The sequence below is a fragment of the Uranotaenia lowii genome, chromosome 3 (assembly GCF_029784155.1).
Source record: "Uranotaenia lowii strain MFRU-FL chromosome 3, ASM2978415v1, whole genome shotgun sequence".
NCBI classification, from domain to species: Eukaryota; Metazoa; Arthropoda; class Insecta; order Diptera; family Culicidae; genus Uranotaenia; species Uranotaenia lowii.
Window position 1 is genome coordinate 93,170,510 of NC_073693.1, and position 15,663 is coordinate 93,186,172.

Consider the following 15,663-nt stretch of genomic DNA (forward strand, 5'->3'; position numbering starts at 1 on the left):
GGATAATACCATCATGTCACCATCTACCGCCCAGTTAAGCGGTTTTTCAACTTCAAACATGTGTAATAAAAAAACGACGGCAGATTTTTATTCGCTTTCTTTTCCAAAACATCTCAAAACTGCTCTACTTTAAATTAAAAATTTAGTGGAATGCGAAAAATGTGCGCTTTTCAAAATAATTAACTAAATTTTGAGGTGTTCAACTGGCCCTATTACCGCCCACTCGACTTTTTTGGGTATCAATAAGGTTTTCTTAAGGAAAAACTATCTAACAACACGGAAACTGTTCTTTTTAGTATTTTCCATGTAACGAGCTGTCAAAAGCATTTTGAGGAACTTGAGAGAATACATTTTGTGAAATTTTTCCCGCAAATTTTTGACAAATTGTAACAAAGTGCGTTGACTGACAAAATGATGATTCCAGGCAAACAGCCTCAAGTAACCGGTTACTTTCAGCGATAAAACATCATTTTCTAACATAATCGAACTAAATTCTTCTTATAATTTACACATTTGACACAATACATGCGTTAACAACAAAGAAATTGTGCGTGACCGGTAATTAGGAACCCACACTTTTTTTTAAACACCAATTACCGCCCATCACTAAACGCTTCAAAAAACAACAACTATTGAAAAAATCGGAAATTTTTCGATGGAAATCTATTCTACGAAAATAAAACTATCGTTTCAAGTCGATTTTAGGTCAAATAGGTACTATCTTGAAAACAAAAACCCTTTTTGCCCTAGGAGTACAGTAATGCTTAGTTCGCTAACAGGCGTCGAATTCAACAATTTGACCGGAAACCAAAAACTAAACATTCAATGTCTGGCTATAGTTGTCCTAATTAAGTGATGTTTTTTCAGTGAAATGATCGAACAATGATGCCGACACAGAACACAGGTCTTAATTTTGGAGAAAATATCCCAGTTTTTTTTAAAGTACAAACAAAAGGGTGATTTTGGGCGGTAAATGGTGTCTGGGCGGTAGATGGTGACATGATGGTAAATACCTCGCTGCCCACTTGGCCAACTAGGAAGAAACGACGGTGTAAGAGGTTGTGCAAATGTGGAAACATGCAAAGTTAAGAATGAGCTGAAAAACATCCGATACGACGTGGCCAACAGCCTTAGCAACAATCTTCCAACATTTATAGTTGCAGGTCATCACCGGAAACAGCGGCATGTGAAAACTTCCAGTGTTACAGTTTTGATTGATGTTTATAGTTTATTGAAATGTTACTTAAACTTTCATTTTAGATATAAATCATAAATGAACGTCTATTTTATTATTCACTGTTAAAGGGAAACCAGAACAATCTTTTTTTAATAATGGGCTTATTGGAATGGAAATGAAAAAAGAAACTAATATTTTGTTCTCGGATTTGAATTTCTGATCTATGGCGCTTGTGAACCCAAAATTCAGATCTGGAATTCATATTTTACAGTTATAATTTGTTTTCCAGGAAAAAAATCCATTGAAATTTAATTAACGACATGAAATTAAATATCAGTTTCCTTTATCATTTTCATTTAAATATTTCATTCTATGAAAGTGTTGAAACAAGTTCCCAATTGAAATCTCAATCTGGAATTTCATTCCAGAATCTAAATTGGAACAAATATTTAGGACTGAAAAAAGCTATGTGCATTTGACTAAATTGTTTAATTGCTTATCACTCAAGATTAAAACTTTGATTATGATTGAAATACAATTAAGACGCTTCGTGATACATTTCCCTCTATTAAATGATAAATCTAATTGTTGAAGTCGAAAAAGTTTATAAATTCAACCGATAATTTTGAATTTATTTGGTTTTGCTTCCGAGTCACCTGCCGAATAGGTAACGACTTCAAAAATCACTTGCCACCGACTCGAGTCACGCCATTCGCCTCTGAGAATACGGTGACAGTAAAAAAAGTTCATTCAAGTCACCTAAAGTTCATTCAAGTCACGGCATTCGCCTGCTAGAATACGGTGACTCTAAAAAACAAAGTCACTTCACGTCACTCGCCTCGCAGAATAAGCCCCAGTAACTTTTTTATCTAAAAAGATACGAAGTTATGATATTCGACAAAGTTGTTCAGCGGAAAATTTCCTGTAAGAAATTTATAAATTGGCTCAAACACCATTAGCAGGATCGGTTCCACAGAAGAAACAGAAATGATGTTGATTTTTCAGAACAAAATATTCAATTTTCCCATACAAACCTAAAAGTTCAAATTTACTCATGTAAACGTTACTTAAAAATTCTGCAAAAAATCATTAATGAGTTTTATACCAAAACGAAGCTTTTAAGACCCCAGGGTTTGAGAAATTCTAAAATGATCCCAAATCGACTCAGTCTAATGTATAGCCCACTCGAGTCGTTATAAAGAGATGCCAGACCTTCAGTCGTTAGAAAGAAAGGTAAAAAATAAACGTATGCTGAAGGTGGGTTGGATCATGAGTACTGCCGTGGAATACACTAGGGTAAGCATGATCTTCCATCCAAACTACTCGGATGAGATCAAGATCAGAAGCCGTTTGCCTGGGATGCAAATTTGGAAAAAGAGTCCACCATATTGTTGAACTACTAATAAAAAAATTACCAGATTTCATTCGAGGTTGGACTTCATAAATTGTAATTCATGATGATGATAAATTCAAAAATATAAAAAAAAACTACTCACGTTTCCCGCTCCGGGCTGGACAGCGGTTCCTCGCCGGCACTGTTACTGTTGCTATCGATGCCGTTCGGCACCGGCGGCAGGGTAGCGTTGGCATCGAAGGACCGATCGCCCACCGTTGGCGCCTTGTTCGTCGAGCCTCCCCGATTGGATTCCAACGTCGAGGTATTGCTACTGCTGGTGGCCGTTGCCGTCGTTGTGGTCATGGTCGTCGTCGACGAGCTGGTTATCGTTGTATCGTCCAGCACCGAGCTCTCGATATTATCACTATTGTCCTCGTCTTCGTCTGCCTCGTCGTGATCGCTGTCGATTAATTCATCTTCTTCGCTGCTTCCCGATGCCCCACTGTCGTCGGAGCTGTTAGCCTCGTGCACTTTGTCCAGGCCTTCCTTCGGTAGCGGCGGAAGCGGCCGGTCTTTACTGATTTCGTATTGCTTGCTCTTCTCCAGATTCACCAGATTGTTAACCAAATCTCGTTCGTTGTAAGTCGCTGCTGTAGTGAGGAATTCCTCGTGCACGCTTTCGCTGTTTGGGATCAGAGGCAGCGGTTTCTGTCCGACAGGGTTGGTGAGCGAGTACGATCGAGGTGGCGGCAAGGGCGGTGGGGTATCGTCATTTTCCTGATCGGAGGTGTGGCTGTTCACTACCACGGATAGTTCCTCGAAATCGTCGAATGACTATGAGTTAAGAAAAAATTGTATTAGTTAGGTACCTAGGTATAAATTTAAAAATAATGTCCAAACTTACAGAATTGTTCATTCGTTTCATTCCCTCGATGATCGCTTGATATGAGAAAAATAATTGATCAACAGTCTGTATCAGTCCCATGCGGTATCGTCTTAGCTCCAAAAGAACATCCTGAACCGATACTTTGTCTTCGCCTTCCTTATCAATCTACGGGTAAAAAGTTTCATTAAAATATCACTAGACTACTAACACACCGTAGTCAAAACCTACCAACACCAGACAACAGTCCACCAAGCAGAATGTACCGGACCGGCCGATTCCTGCGCTGCAGTGTATAATTGGTGGGCCAACGTCCTTGTCGAGTGTCCCCGATTCGCGGACTTCCTTCAGAAACTGTAGAAATGCAACCGGCGAACTTGGAATGCCAAAGTCCGGCCATGTAGTGTAGTGGAACTGCACAACCTCCCGCGATTTGCTCGATTCCAAATCGGTCAATCTGATGAAATAGAAATAAAAAAAAATGCATTCAATGAAATGATTTTTAAAAGCCCTCCATCAAACTAAGGCGATGACTCAAGCAATAAAGAATTTTCTTCTCTTTCGTTCCGCCACCTGATAGCTCGATGCAATCATCAACAGAAGAGATGAAACCGAAGAAACCACTTACCGGAAAGTTCGCTTGCAGAAGTTTTTGTACTCGACACACTTGAGATACTCGACCGCCAGCTGCACTTCCGGTAGATCTAGTTTGTGATCTTCGCCAGTTTTCTCCGGCCAGTAGAGGTGACACTTGATCTGTTTCTTCTCGATCAGCTTGTTCAGCATCAGAATCGCCCGGGAGTTGTACTCCCACACCATCAGCCAAAAATGTCCGACCGTAAGCGGAAGCGGACCTTGGCACAGAATATATTTCCGATCGGCACGTTCCATCTTGAAGAGAAGAGATGAATAAAAATTTAAAAACATGCCAGGAATTACAAATAATATAAATGCATACCTTGACCAGATTAGCGTTGATATAGTCGATTTCGCCCCTTTTGAGGACAATCCGGGAATGATCGTAGGGCGAAACATCCCGGTACCGGTTCAACCGCCGGTTGTCCATTTTTTTCGATTCATCGGTGGAAAAATCTTTCTGGTGGGCCTCTTGATCGCTTTTTTCGCGAATATCCTGTTTGTGAATAGAAAAAGAAGAAAAAACATTTTCAGCAAACGAGCCAAAAATAAGGTCACCGCGGGGAACGTTTATTGTCTCATAACGGCTGACTGGCTGCGCCGGGGGTAACTCGACTGGAACGGGGAATTTACGGAGGTGTTTAGATTGTTTACTACTGAGTAAAGCAAAAGGCGGAAAGCGAGCGGTTCTTTTGCAGACGAGTAAAAAAATGGAGACGAGTGTAATAAACTGGTATCTACACCTCTTTAATTGTTTTTATTAATGGGGGAATGGAAGGATCAGCCCGATCAAAACAAACTATTCTGTATAGGGTCAGTAACTGGAATTTTTCAGCGGCTTTTTGAGAAAGGCAAGTGTCAAAGTAATCCAAAAATGTGGAGCACGGTTTTCATACAAGAAAAAAATGCAAGTCTTTGACTCTACAATACATGTATTGGGGGCTTAACCGCCATTCTTTTGAACAATAATTAAACACGATAGTCTGTCTGCCGGTAGATTGAAGGGCATTTCTTTGCGGATTCACATTCAGAGATCCTCAATGCGTTTGCAACAAAACAATCTATTATTGAAAGTCATGGCTTACAGTAGTACAACAGTACAAAGAGTAGACATTAATTATGGCTTGACTTTGAAAAGGTTCACGGTAGGTGAAACACTTAAATAAAAGCATATATTAAGGAGAAAACATTGGAATTGTAGAACAAGGTAATTTAATGTAGATTTGTTGAGAATTATCACAATAGACAAGACATAATTGATATATGGATAAAATCAGAATACTTCAATAATAATACCGAAGAATATGTAGAAAAATTGGAGACAAAAATAAATTCGTCAAAACGAATCCGAAAGCTTCTACAATTATGAGAAGAATGAATATTTTATCTGACATTCCACTGATCACAATCAAGTGTAAATTCAGGAGTTCGGTTTCACGGAAGTTGAGCTTGGCTTTGGCTCACCAAATTGTAATCAACAGTAGAAAGCTTCCAAGTAAATCAAAGGTTTCTTCCATGGAATTTGTAATTTGATCAAACTCGTCGTCTTCATGGAATAAAAGTAGGAAAGAAAAGCTTTAGTGCGTTGATGTTTACATATGAACTGGAAAATTAGTGTTCAGATCGACATTCGACTAGTCAACAAAAATTATGTTCACTATAACTAAAAAACACAAATAAAAAAAAATCTTGAAGACCACTATTTAATTAGATGACTCGGTGTACTTTGCTATACCTTCCAAAAATAAATAAAATTTTAGGAAATAATTTAAATTCTGTTAATTTTAAATCAAATTTCAACACACTACTTCCCAAACTTTATCCCCGATTGAAGGAGAAAGGAGTCTCAAATAAGCATATAACCATGTCTCGTATCCAAATGCCCTAATATATGCCCGATTAGGTTCCATTAACTCGATTAGTTCTCTAGCTATGCTAAAAATTTTAAAGGAGCTTCATTCTCTCCACCGGAAGGAGTACCAAATATTCATATAAACATTCTCCGTACTCAAATATCCTTACAAGCCAAAATTGGATCCATTTGCTGGATAAGTTCTCGAGTGAGGTAAAAAAAAATGGGAGCACCCTTCCCCCTAAAAGTTTTCCCACTGGAAGAACAGAGATTTCTTAAAATATCATAGAAAAATTTCATGTATTCAAATACCTTTCCATGCCAAACTTTGTTCCATTTGCTTGATTAGTTTTCCAGTTATGCCGAACTGGACAACAAATATTCATAGAACCATTTCTCGTATCCACATACCCTTCCAAACTAAATTTGGTTTCATTTGCTCGAAAAGTTCTCAAGTTATGCAACAAAAAAGATATGGAAGCCCCCCCCCCCCCCCTCTCTTCCTATATCCTCACTGGAAAAAGGGAGGGATCTGAAATAATCATAAAAACATTTATTGTATCCCACTTTTATTTACAGAAAAATCGCGCTCCCTCGTTTCAGGAGAGCATGCTTTCAGCAAGATCCGATTTAAGCGAATTGCTATTCAAAGACCGAATCAGCGAAATATTTTATCGATCAATTCAGTTAACACTCTCGGGAATTTCCGATGCATTATTTCTTGTACAGCTTGAATTTTTAAATTATTCCAAACTTCGATGCTTACTTTTTTTAAACATTTTTAAACATTTTTTTGACTATTACGTGTCACTGAAACTGCAACCTTTAAAATAAATCAACCTGTAATTAACAAAACCTGCAAATGCCGCCGGTCGTGGCCTAGAGGATAGCATTCCAGCCATCTAAGCCAGAGTCCATGAGATCGAATCCCGATCACGGCACATATAGTGCTCTTTCCGTGGTCTGGTGGTAAGATGCTAGCCATAAAATCCTTGAAAGATGTACGCCTTAGAGTTAAGTAAATTAGATCTCTTCAAAGAAACATGAAGTTTCACTGAGATCCTATATGTGTGTGTTCGTTTTTTTTAATTGTTTTCCTTGAAAGTTAACGAAGATTCATTTAGGTATTGTTACAGCAAAGTTATGTAAAAAAGTTGTACACTGAAAATTAAATGTCACGTAATTTGTTTTTCGACCTATGCAGTACTTTAAATCTGAAACGTACTTTTTCAAAAGTAACAATTTTCATGGCTCCTAAAACATCGTATCTGAACTCTTATTCAAGAACGATTGATTATTTTTCGTTTGAAAGACATGTTAAATGAAGAACGAACAAAAGATCGTTGAAGCTAAAAAAGTTGATTTTCGCACAGCTTTTGATTAAATCTTTCTGTATCGAATATGCTTTAGAGCAAAGATAATGCACGATTAACACGTTAATTCTTTACATAACGCTTTATTAAATTAGATCAGGGTTTGTTCAAGATACGAATATGTGTGTAAGAAAGGTAAAGTAAAAATGGATTATAATAATAAAATATAACATAACACTTTCAAAATGATAAGCATCCAAATAAATTCTTCATTTTGGTATTCGTATCTTCGGCTAGTGCACAATATCCGTGAATATCTATATGGAACTTTTTTTTTCAGAATGTCTTACTGTTAGCAATCTGATCATAGCAACACAGAGTGCATTTATCCTTATCGCAGCAATTCAGAAACTTACGTGATACAGTATATAAGATGGAAAGATTATAATAAAGACGCATTTCTTGTCTGGCAGTCATTAAATAAAGATTAACTTCAAGAGTAAACACTTACAAAAAAATATTTCAGGGTTGCCAGCGAGTTTCCATTTTCATTCCCGGTTTTTTTCAGTTCTCCGGATTGAGATTTTAATATTTTCCGTGTTCCAAAATAAACAAATAAATATGTTTATCGGATTTTTGGACAATGGAAAAATATATGTTTATGAATGTTGAACGAGACAAAAATTGTTTAGTATTTCATTCTTGATATTCGATGGTTGAATGTTACGGTGATGGTAATACGGTAAGAAATAATTATAGTTGTCCTAAACTTATCCTTGTTATCTTCTTTTAAGACTTTCACACCAACTTCGCTTGTTATAAGGAAAAATCCTTTGCATGAGAATGAGAGAAAATATAGTTTCGATATAATGTGTCATAAGATACTTTCAAAATTTCTCGTTGAAATACCGAATTTCACTGAAATTCTGAGCTCTGAAAATCGAAATACACTGAGGTTTTTTTTACGCGGTATTTCGTCCCGCGTAAAAAAAAACCGCGTAAAAAAAAACCGCGTTATTTCAAAAATCCGCGTAAAAAAACCGCGTTAATTCGAAAATCCGCGTAAAAAAAAACCGCGTAAAAAAAAACATCGTTAATTCGAAAATCCACGTAAAACAAACCCCGAAATTCGAAAATCCACGTAAGAAATCCATTTTAAATAAAAAACTCGCGCAAAAAAGCACGTTACTAAAAAAACGCGTAAGAATCATGATTATTTAAAAATTTACGTACAATGATAGTTTATTTTTAAGATAAAAAACAAAATCAATTAGATTAATAGAATAGTAGAATCACAGAGAACCAGAGTTCGGGCTGGAGCCCCAACCGTGTGTAAAAATACCAACCGTGATTTCAAAATAAACGACGCCATTTGTGCAACTTAGCTAAGAGCCACCAGATATCGTTACCGGTACTTTTATTTTTTCCATTTTTTCTACACGCTAAGGCGGTAATACCTTCAACGAATGAAAAATGCGCTCAAAGCCAAATTTATTTTCAGTCACTCAATCGGGTATTAACATAATTATATGGTTTTTCAGTTTTTGGCCTGTGTTTATTTTTGTCGACATGAAATTCACTACATCAAGACTAAATTATTTTTTTTTTAAATTTAGAATAAATTTCGATGATGAACACAAATTTAAAAATTCGTTCAGCATTCTTTTTTCTTTCACAAAATTGTTATCTCGGTGGGATTGATGAAAAATGGGCGCATGGTGTTATCGGATATCTGTAATAAGAATACCTAATAGAAGGGGGGGATTATTTGAAGAATTTATAAAATTTTGATATCGAGTTGCTTTTAAATGCCTTTTGCTATTCCCTTAAATTCTTAGGTGTCCGGGTGACCTCCATGCAATTACTTTGCTCTGTCTAAGAGGCCAAATTCGATATTAAGAAGCTATTTCAATTTTCGAATATTTTCGGAAGTAGGTACTGAAGTCCTATCCTGGCAGAAATGACGCAATTTTTACATGCTAGAATTTCGCAATGTTCGAACGAAGATGGGTGGTGATACTTTCGATTAATTAGATGCTTGAAAAGCTTCGTTATGAGTGAAATTAGATTAAAAAAAATCTGATCCTAAACAAAAAGTGGAGTTCATCCATTAGAGGGGTATCATAAATTAACACATCATACAGAAATCCTGCGGCAAATTTTGACTGAACTATTTTTGAAATTATAATTCATATTAAAACAGACACATAATTAAAATCTTATCTTATATGAACTTTCTCTTCAATCAACTAAATAATGTTTGCTTTTTTTCTCAAACAAAATAGAAAACGAGTACCAAATGAGGCAACATTGCTAAAAGAAACAGATTTCGTTTAAAGAGCATAATTCCTGCTGGAAATTTCATTATGTTGCTTTTTCTACACCCCAAAAAAAGAAAACCAGCTGAACTCGGTTTTGGTGTGACCTGGAAGTAAATTTTGGGTTATTTATGTTCTGAGTGTTCTCAACTGTTGACAAAAAAAAATCGACAACAACAGCTGAGTCACTTAGCTAAGAGCCACTAGGTGGTGCTGTTTTTAGGCCAATTTTAACGGTTTTAAAATGGCCGACGATTCAAATTCTTACACACGGATTCGACACATATTTGTTCGGGGCCCGATCTCTGGTTCTCTGTGGTAGAATATAGTGAGGCTTATTTGACAGTGTGGAATTCAGATTGTCTCATGTCTCAGGTCTCATGTTCCATGTCTCAGGTCTTAGGTCACATGTCTCAGGTCTTATGTTCCATGTCTCAGGTCTCAGGTCTCATGTCTCAGGTTTCAGGTCTCATGTCTCATGTTTCAGGTCTCAGGTCTCATGTCTCATGTCTCATGGCTCATGTCTCATGTCTCATGTCTCAGGTCTCATGTCTCAGGTCTCATGTCTCAGGTCTCATGTCTCATGTCTCATGTCTCATGTCTCAGGTCTCAGGTCTCATGTCTCATGTCTCATGTCTCAGGTCTCAGGTCTCATGTCTCAGGTCTCAGGTCTCATGTCTCATGTCTCAGATCTCGAGTCTCATATGTCAGGTCTCAGGTCACAGATCTCATGTATCACGTTCTTAGTCTCAGAGCTAAGATTTTCCCAACTACAAAAAGATTCCAAGTGTTTTCCTTTGAAAAAGTCTTAGAATGTTTTCTCTGAAAAACCGCGTTAATTCGAAAATCCGCGTATAAAAAACCGCGTTAATTGGAAAATCCGCGTAAAAAAAACCGTGTAAAAAAAACCTCAGTATACAGTCATGAACGGTGAATTTCGGATTGAATAACCGATTTTATTTCAAGTTTGGATTCATAAATTTAATTTCTTACGCCTATCTTCGGAATAAAAAATCAAATTTGATGTTATTGCTGTGCAATCTTAAATATAAATTGTTCCTGATTTGCATAGTTCAATTTATATAGTATTTGTTTGTTTTTTTATGATAACTATATATTAAAGAATAAAACACTTTAGATTAAAAAATTAAGAAAAGAAAACATTCGAGATTGCATGCAGAAAAGCTTCAATCAGCTGTATTTCCATCAAAGTACATACATTTTTCAATATTTAACGGGATCCCGAGATTTCCCAGAAAATTGGTCGTCAGATTTCCCAATTCCCGAGAACGGGAAATGGCCGGGAAATGGACATTCTATTAGGAGTTTTTCAAGAAAATCTTTGTTTACTACACAAAAAATGTCATCGACGTATCCCACCATTTTTCGGATAATAAATCTTGGTTTTCAACAGTCTCTTCCAAATGAGCCATGAATAGTTCACACAAGAATGGAGACAGAGGGTTTCCCATTGGTGCCCCCTTTGTTCGTCTATAGAACAAATCCCTGAATTTGAAGAATGTTTGTCCCATACACAAGTCGATCAATTTCTTATTGTTTCTAACTTAGAGTGTTGTTATAACATTGTGTTGTTAAAGCAACCAATTTTCTAACAGATGAGATTATTCCGGTAGAGAAAATACTGGAAAATTTTATTTGCAAAAAGATTACATATTCCAAAGAACGAGCTGGACGATTCACCATCCAGGAACTGTCGAAACCATATAGGTACAAGAAAAATAGGACTTTTCGGGTCAAAAAGCAGAATATTCCAACAAAAGTAGGACGGCCGTCTGGCAGGCCTAACCAAAACGCATCCAGACAATAGAGTATTTCCTGAGACAGATTGTGGTAGGGTAACTTTTTGTTTTTGTTTTTAGAATGTAAACACCAACTGGTCGCCATTTTTATCTTTGATGGTAAGCACTGTTCAATTATTTCTTTAAAAAACTTCTTTAATTAAAATCATTAACATACTTTCATGTCTTAACTTGTTATGAATCTACAATTAATTGAAGAAGATTTATATTATCCTTACCAAGGTGCGCTTGCAAATCACTACAAATGCATTGCCTATTTTATTTCGTTACTATTTGGTCATTGAACATGCGTAATGTTGTTGTTATGTTTTCCCTACCACGATAAGCCGAGAAAATGTAAACATGAGAAATCAGCTGTTTGACAAGTGGGGAAATGCCTTATATTTTAATTTACTATTGTTACAACAACTTACAGCAACAGACAAGTCGTAGAAGATAAACAAGCGACGAACGTCCCCCACATTCTTGATTATGGCATAGTGAATAAGTTCGGATTGACTTTCTGTGTAGGTCATTTCAGCAATGTATGTTGTCAATGATTTCTAGGTATTTTTAGTTGTGATTTCGTGCAATTAAAAAAATTGTTGTCAAAACAAATAAACTGCATAGTTTTACTTTCTTAAGTATGTTCTTGAATTCGTTTTAACTTTCATATAAATCAATCTTATGCATTTCCAAATTAAGATTTTTGTACATTTTCTTCTACGAAACGTTATGATAAGGTAGTCTACAGTAAAAGTATTTTAACAAGCTTTCAGTAACGATGAATTGTATACAGTTTTTTCACATTATCTCAAGTCTCAAAGCAAACTTAATGACACATTTGAAAACCCCGATGAAATATCAATTAGTCATACATGCCGCAATGGTTTCTTTCTTGAAATCATATTACGCTCGCTCTGTTGACAGCGTAAATTATTGAGCTCTTGAAGTCATTAAGCGGTTACTGACTCTTGACAGTAGTTGCACAGACAGACAAGCGTGGCCTTTTAACCTAAACCAAAAATGCACTGCTAAACAACAAGTTATGATCTTTAACCATAACACTTTACCTTCTTGCTTTCGGATGAATGGCTGAAAAGATTGAAAGTCCAGTTCTAAGGGGAAAAAATAGATCAACAGTATCTGATGGCGTCAAAACTGACACCTCATAATCTCTGAACATTATCCCTCGTAGGTGAGCAAGCAATGATCAGAAAGGGCAGATTAGAAAGTAAGTTACAATTAGCTTTGACTGCCTACGGAGCTCGGCTGTCCGGCTCTACTCTACCAAGTATTCAAATGCATACCTTGTCCTTGTAAGCGGACCGATACAGAGATAGCTAGATAGATATGTAGAAAGAGAAAGTAACACAATTCTATTGAAGGAAACAAAACACGAAACACACAGGGGGCAGTAAGAAAGAAAAAAAACTCAACTTTGCAAAGTGCATATAACAAATTATTGGCACATTGCAATCTGACGGCCGCCGGCCGATTGATACTCCAAGAGGCTACCTGAAGCTTGGCCTGGGTTTTGGTTTGGGTTTGGTCGACTTATGCCGGTCTCAATGAAGAGAACGGAAGGCGGAGGCGGATGATATTGGTAGGCACACAACACCATGCCATGCCGGTTGTCCAGCGAGGCGCGACTCTGTTGTTGTTGTTGCTGGATCTCTTGATGGACCTCGATCGGTTTAGCAGAAAAGCAGAAAAGGCATCCGATAAAGGTATGAGAGAAACTGGGGTGTTGCAATTTTGCATGGCACAATAAGAATAGCGCTGCTGCTGCTGCACTCAATGACTCTGTACCGTCCTAGGTAGCTGCTGCCACTTTACACAGAGCACCGGGGGCCGTCCAACTTTTACATGGCATCGAATAACGAACGGAATGAACGACCGCTACTAAACGTTGCAGCTGAGAGACCCCTTTCCTGAATTGCAATTTCGACATTCAGAATCAAACCTACAACAGTCCATATGGTCCCCGTTGTTTGATGTGGACATAATTTGTTGGTGTACGTTTGGCTAGAATCTAGAGGGTCCGGCAGGATCCGGAGGAAATAGAATGACTGAAAACAAATCATGCAGTCGTGCTGGACCGTTGCTGTTTGTTTATTTTGTTGCATTTCTAAGTTGTACTGGGTCCGGCAATTGAGCTGCTACATAACTTTAAGAGTGACTATTACGAAGAATACGAAACCGAATTAGATGATACCTTGTCATTTTGTTAAAGTTTTCTGTATCAAAAAGTCAATAGCAACTTTTAAAACTATTTTACCAAAAAATGGGTGAACTTTTATCTGTGTGCATGCAAGCAAAGTTTGTTTACATGCTTAAAAAGTGTTGTGCAACCAATTTGTTCGAAATAGTTTTTTCATCTTCGCTAGGGTTCGTATTGATCTTGAAACTAGAAGAAAATTCTGCACACTTGGTGTACTGAAAAGGGTGTTATTGCGGTTACTGGGAAAATTTCTAATCGCGCGACGGTAGCCTTCCGTGCGGTAGGCTAGCCGGAGCAGTAAACACAGTTAAAAAATCACTCTTACTCACTAATTTCATTGAAAAGTTAAGAAGTAAATTCTTGAATCAATCTTCAAATCATTATTTTGCAAGAGAGGACAAAACATGAAGTCATCGGATGAAATATTATTATTCTTAATATTCATGGAGATTGAATTAATTACGAGCGTTAAAATCCCAGACAAAACAAAAAACAATCTACATTATTGAAAACACATTTTTCCATAGCCTGAGAATTAACGAATTTGGCATGACGAAGATTTTTGATGCGATAAATGCGTCTTTGATACTTTATATGCAAGGAATATTTCAAGCGTGAGTTTTCAAAAGGACGTATGTCGCAAAAGTAAACAAATTGAGTTACTGTTTGCACGGTATAGTAAATTTTATTTTCTTCTGTATGAATTAACTGTTTGTACAAAAAAAAATAATATGCCGTTAGCTAAAAAAATATACAAACGACCTATGTCATCTTTTCTCAGTGTTTTCGAAATTCTTCTTTACACCTCTTTTTGGTAAAACGACGCATCTGTCAAAACAAATAATATCGCACACACAGCAGATAGGATCGCAGCAAACCGTCGTATGCGTCAAATCAGATACGTCGGTTTTTTCACATCATTGCAGATGCGTCAGTTTTAAAATAATTATTATTTTAAAACTGACGCATCTGCAATGATGTGAAAAAACCGACGTATCTGATTTGACGCATAATGAAAACAATTTGTCCAAGCGACGAATCATAAAGGGTGTATGTAAATATTAAACTGTCACAACGACGAATCATTATGGCGTATGTGAAAAAAAAACTCAACAATACGGTGTAAAATATTTTTTTTAACAAATTCACTAGGAAACAGCAAAAAATCCAGTATGCTCAAACCTATAATTAAAACATTATTGTTTTTCCTACAGCTGCCATGATAAAACTTGATTCTAGATCAAACAGCTTTAAATAGCATTTATTTATATTAACATAATTTTGTCCCTCCTTTTTCTCAGATTTTGTCCGATGTTACATACGTCCTTTTGAAAACTCACGCTTGATTTAAAGAAGGTAGTGCCAAGGCAGCCCTGCTCTAGTATTGGTACAGGCTGAGACGTCACAATCACGCAAAATTTGTTAATTTACTAGGAAACTTATCTTTTTCGTTGATAATTCGAAGAATCTGCTGAAAATTTTTAACTTTGATAACATGTTATTGTAGAAGGATTCTTGCTCTTCAAGATCGGTACAAAAAAAGTTGCATTTTCGAATATTTTTTCTATAAATTAGACCATCGAAGTTAGAAAAAATGGTGCATTTTCCCCATTGAAATTTGCAAAACTTTAAAATTATTTCAAAGTCTTATATGAAAATGTTCAAATCAGTACAGTTTAAGCTCCTCATTGCAATAGAGTGATCAAAACACAAATTTTTATACAAAACAACAATCAGTTATTGGCATTTTAGTGAACTGATTCAACAATCTTTTATTGATGTTAATTGGTCCATATAAGAATTGAACACGGTAAACCAGTTGAATTAAAATTATGACAATCGGTTGAACACCCAATATCTACTAGCTTGACCTTTTAAAACCTGATTTTTCTTCATTTTTGCACGTTTTATCTTAAAGGCGACGTTGCATTCATTAATAAAATAAGAAAAAAAAACATAATGCAATCTTAAACGGACCAAAAAACTTCATAACATAGTGAAATAGAGGCCTTTCAACATAATCGAAATGAAATTGGAATTCATTTTCGTTCTAAAATGTGTTTTCTTCGAAATTCCTACCATTCTCATATAAATTTTCGATACAATCGTTTTTGTGACGTCACAA

The 15,663-nt window shown here is 36.4% G+C and overlaps 1 protein-coding gene across 2 annotated transcripts in view; it reads right to left on the bottom strand.

The window, feature by feature from the left end:
- LOC129753912 (tyrosine-protein phosphatase non-receptor type 61F) overlaps window positions 1–15,663 on the bottom strand; it is a 49,598-nt gene that overhangs the window by 22,699 nt on the left and 11,236 nt on the right. For both annotated transcript variants that reach the window (XM_055749763.1, XM_055749762.1), the window contains exons 2-6: window positions 4,355–4,528; window positions 4,025–4,287; window positions 3,628–3,853; window positions 3,418–3,564; window positions 2,674–3,347 (exon numbers count right to left, since the gene is read on the bottom strand). In XM_055749763.1, coding sequence (XP_055605738.1) covers window positions 2,674–3,347; window positions 3,418–3,564; window positions 3,628–3,853; window positions 4,025–4,287; window positions 4,355–4,528 — 1,484 coding nt within the window. The remainder of the gene's footprint in view (window positions 1–2,673; window positions 3,348–3,417; window positions 3,565–3,627; window positions 3,854–4,024; window positions 4,288–4,354; window positions 4,529–15,663) is intronic.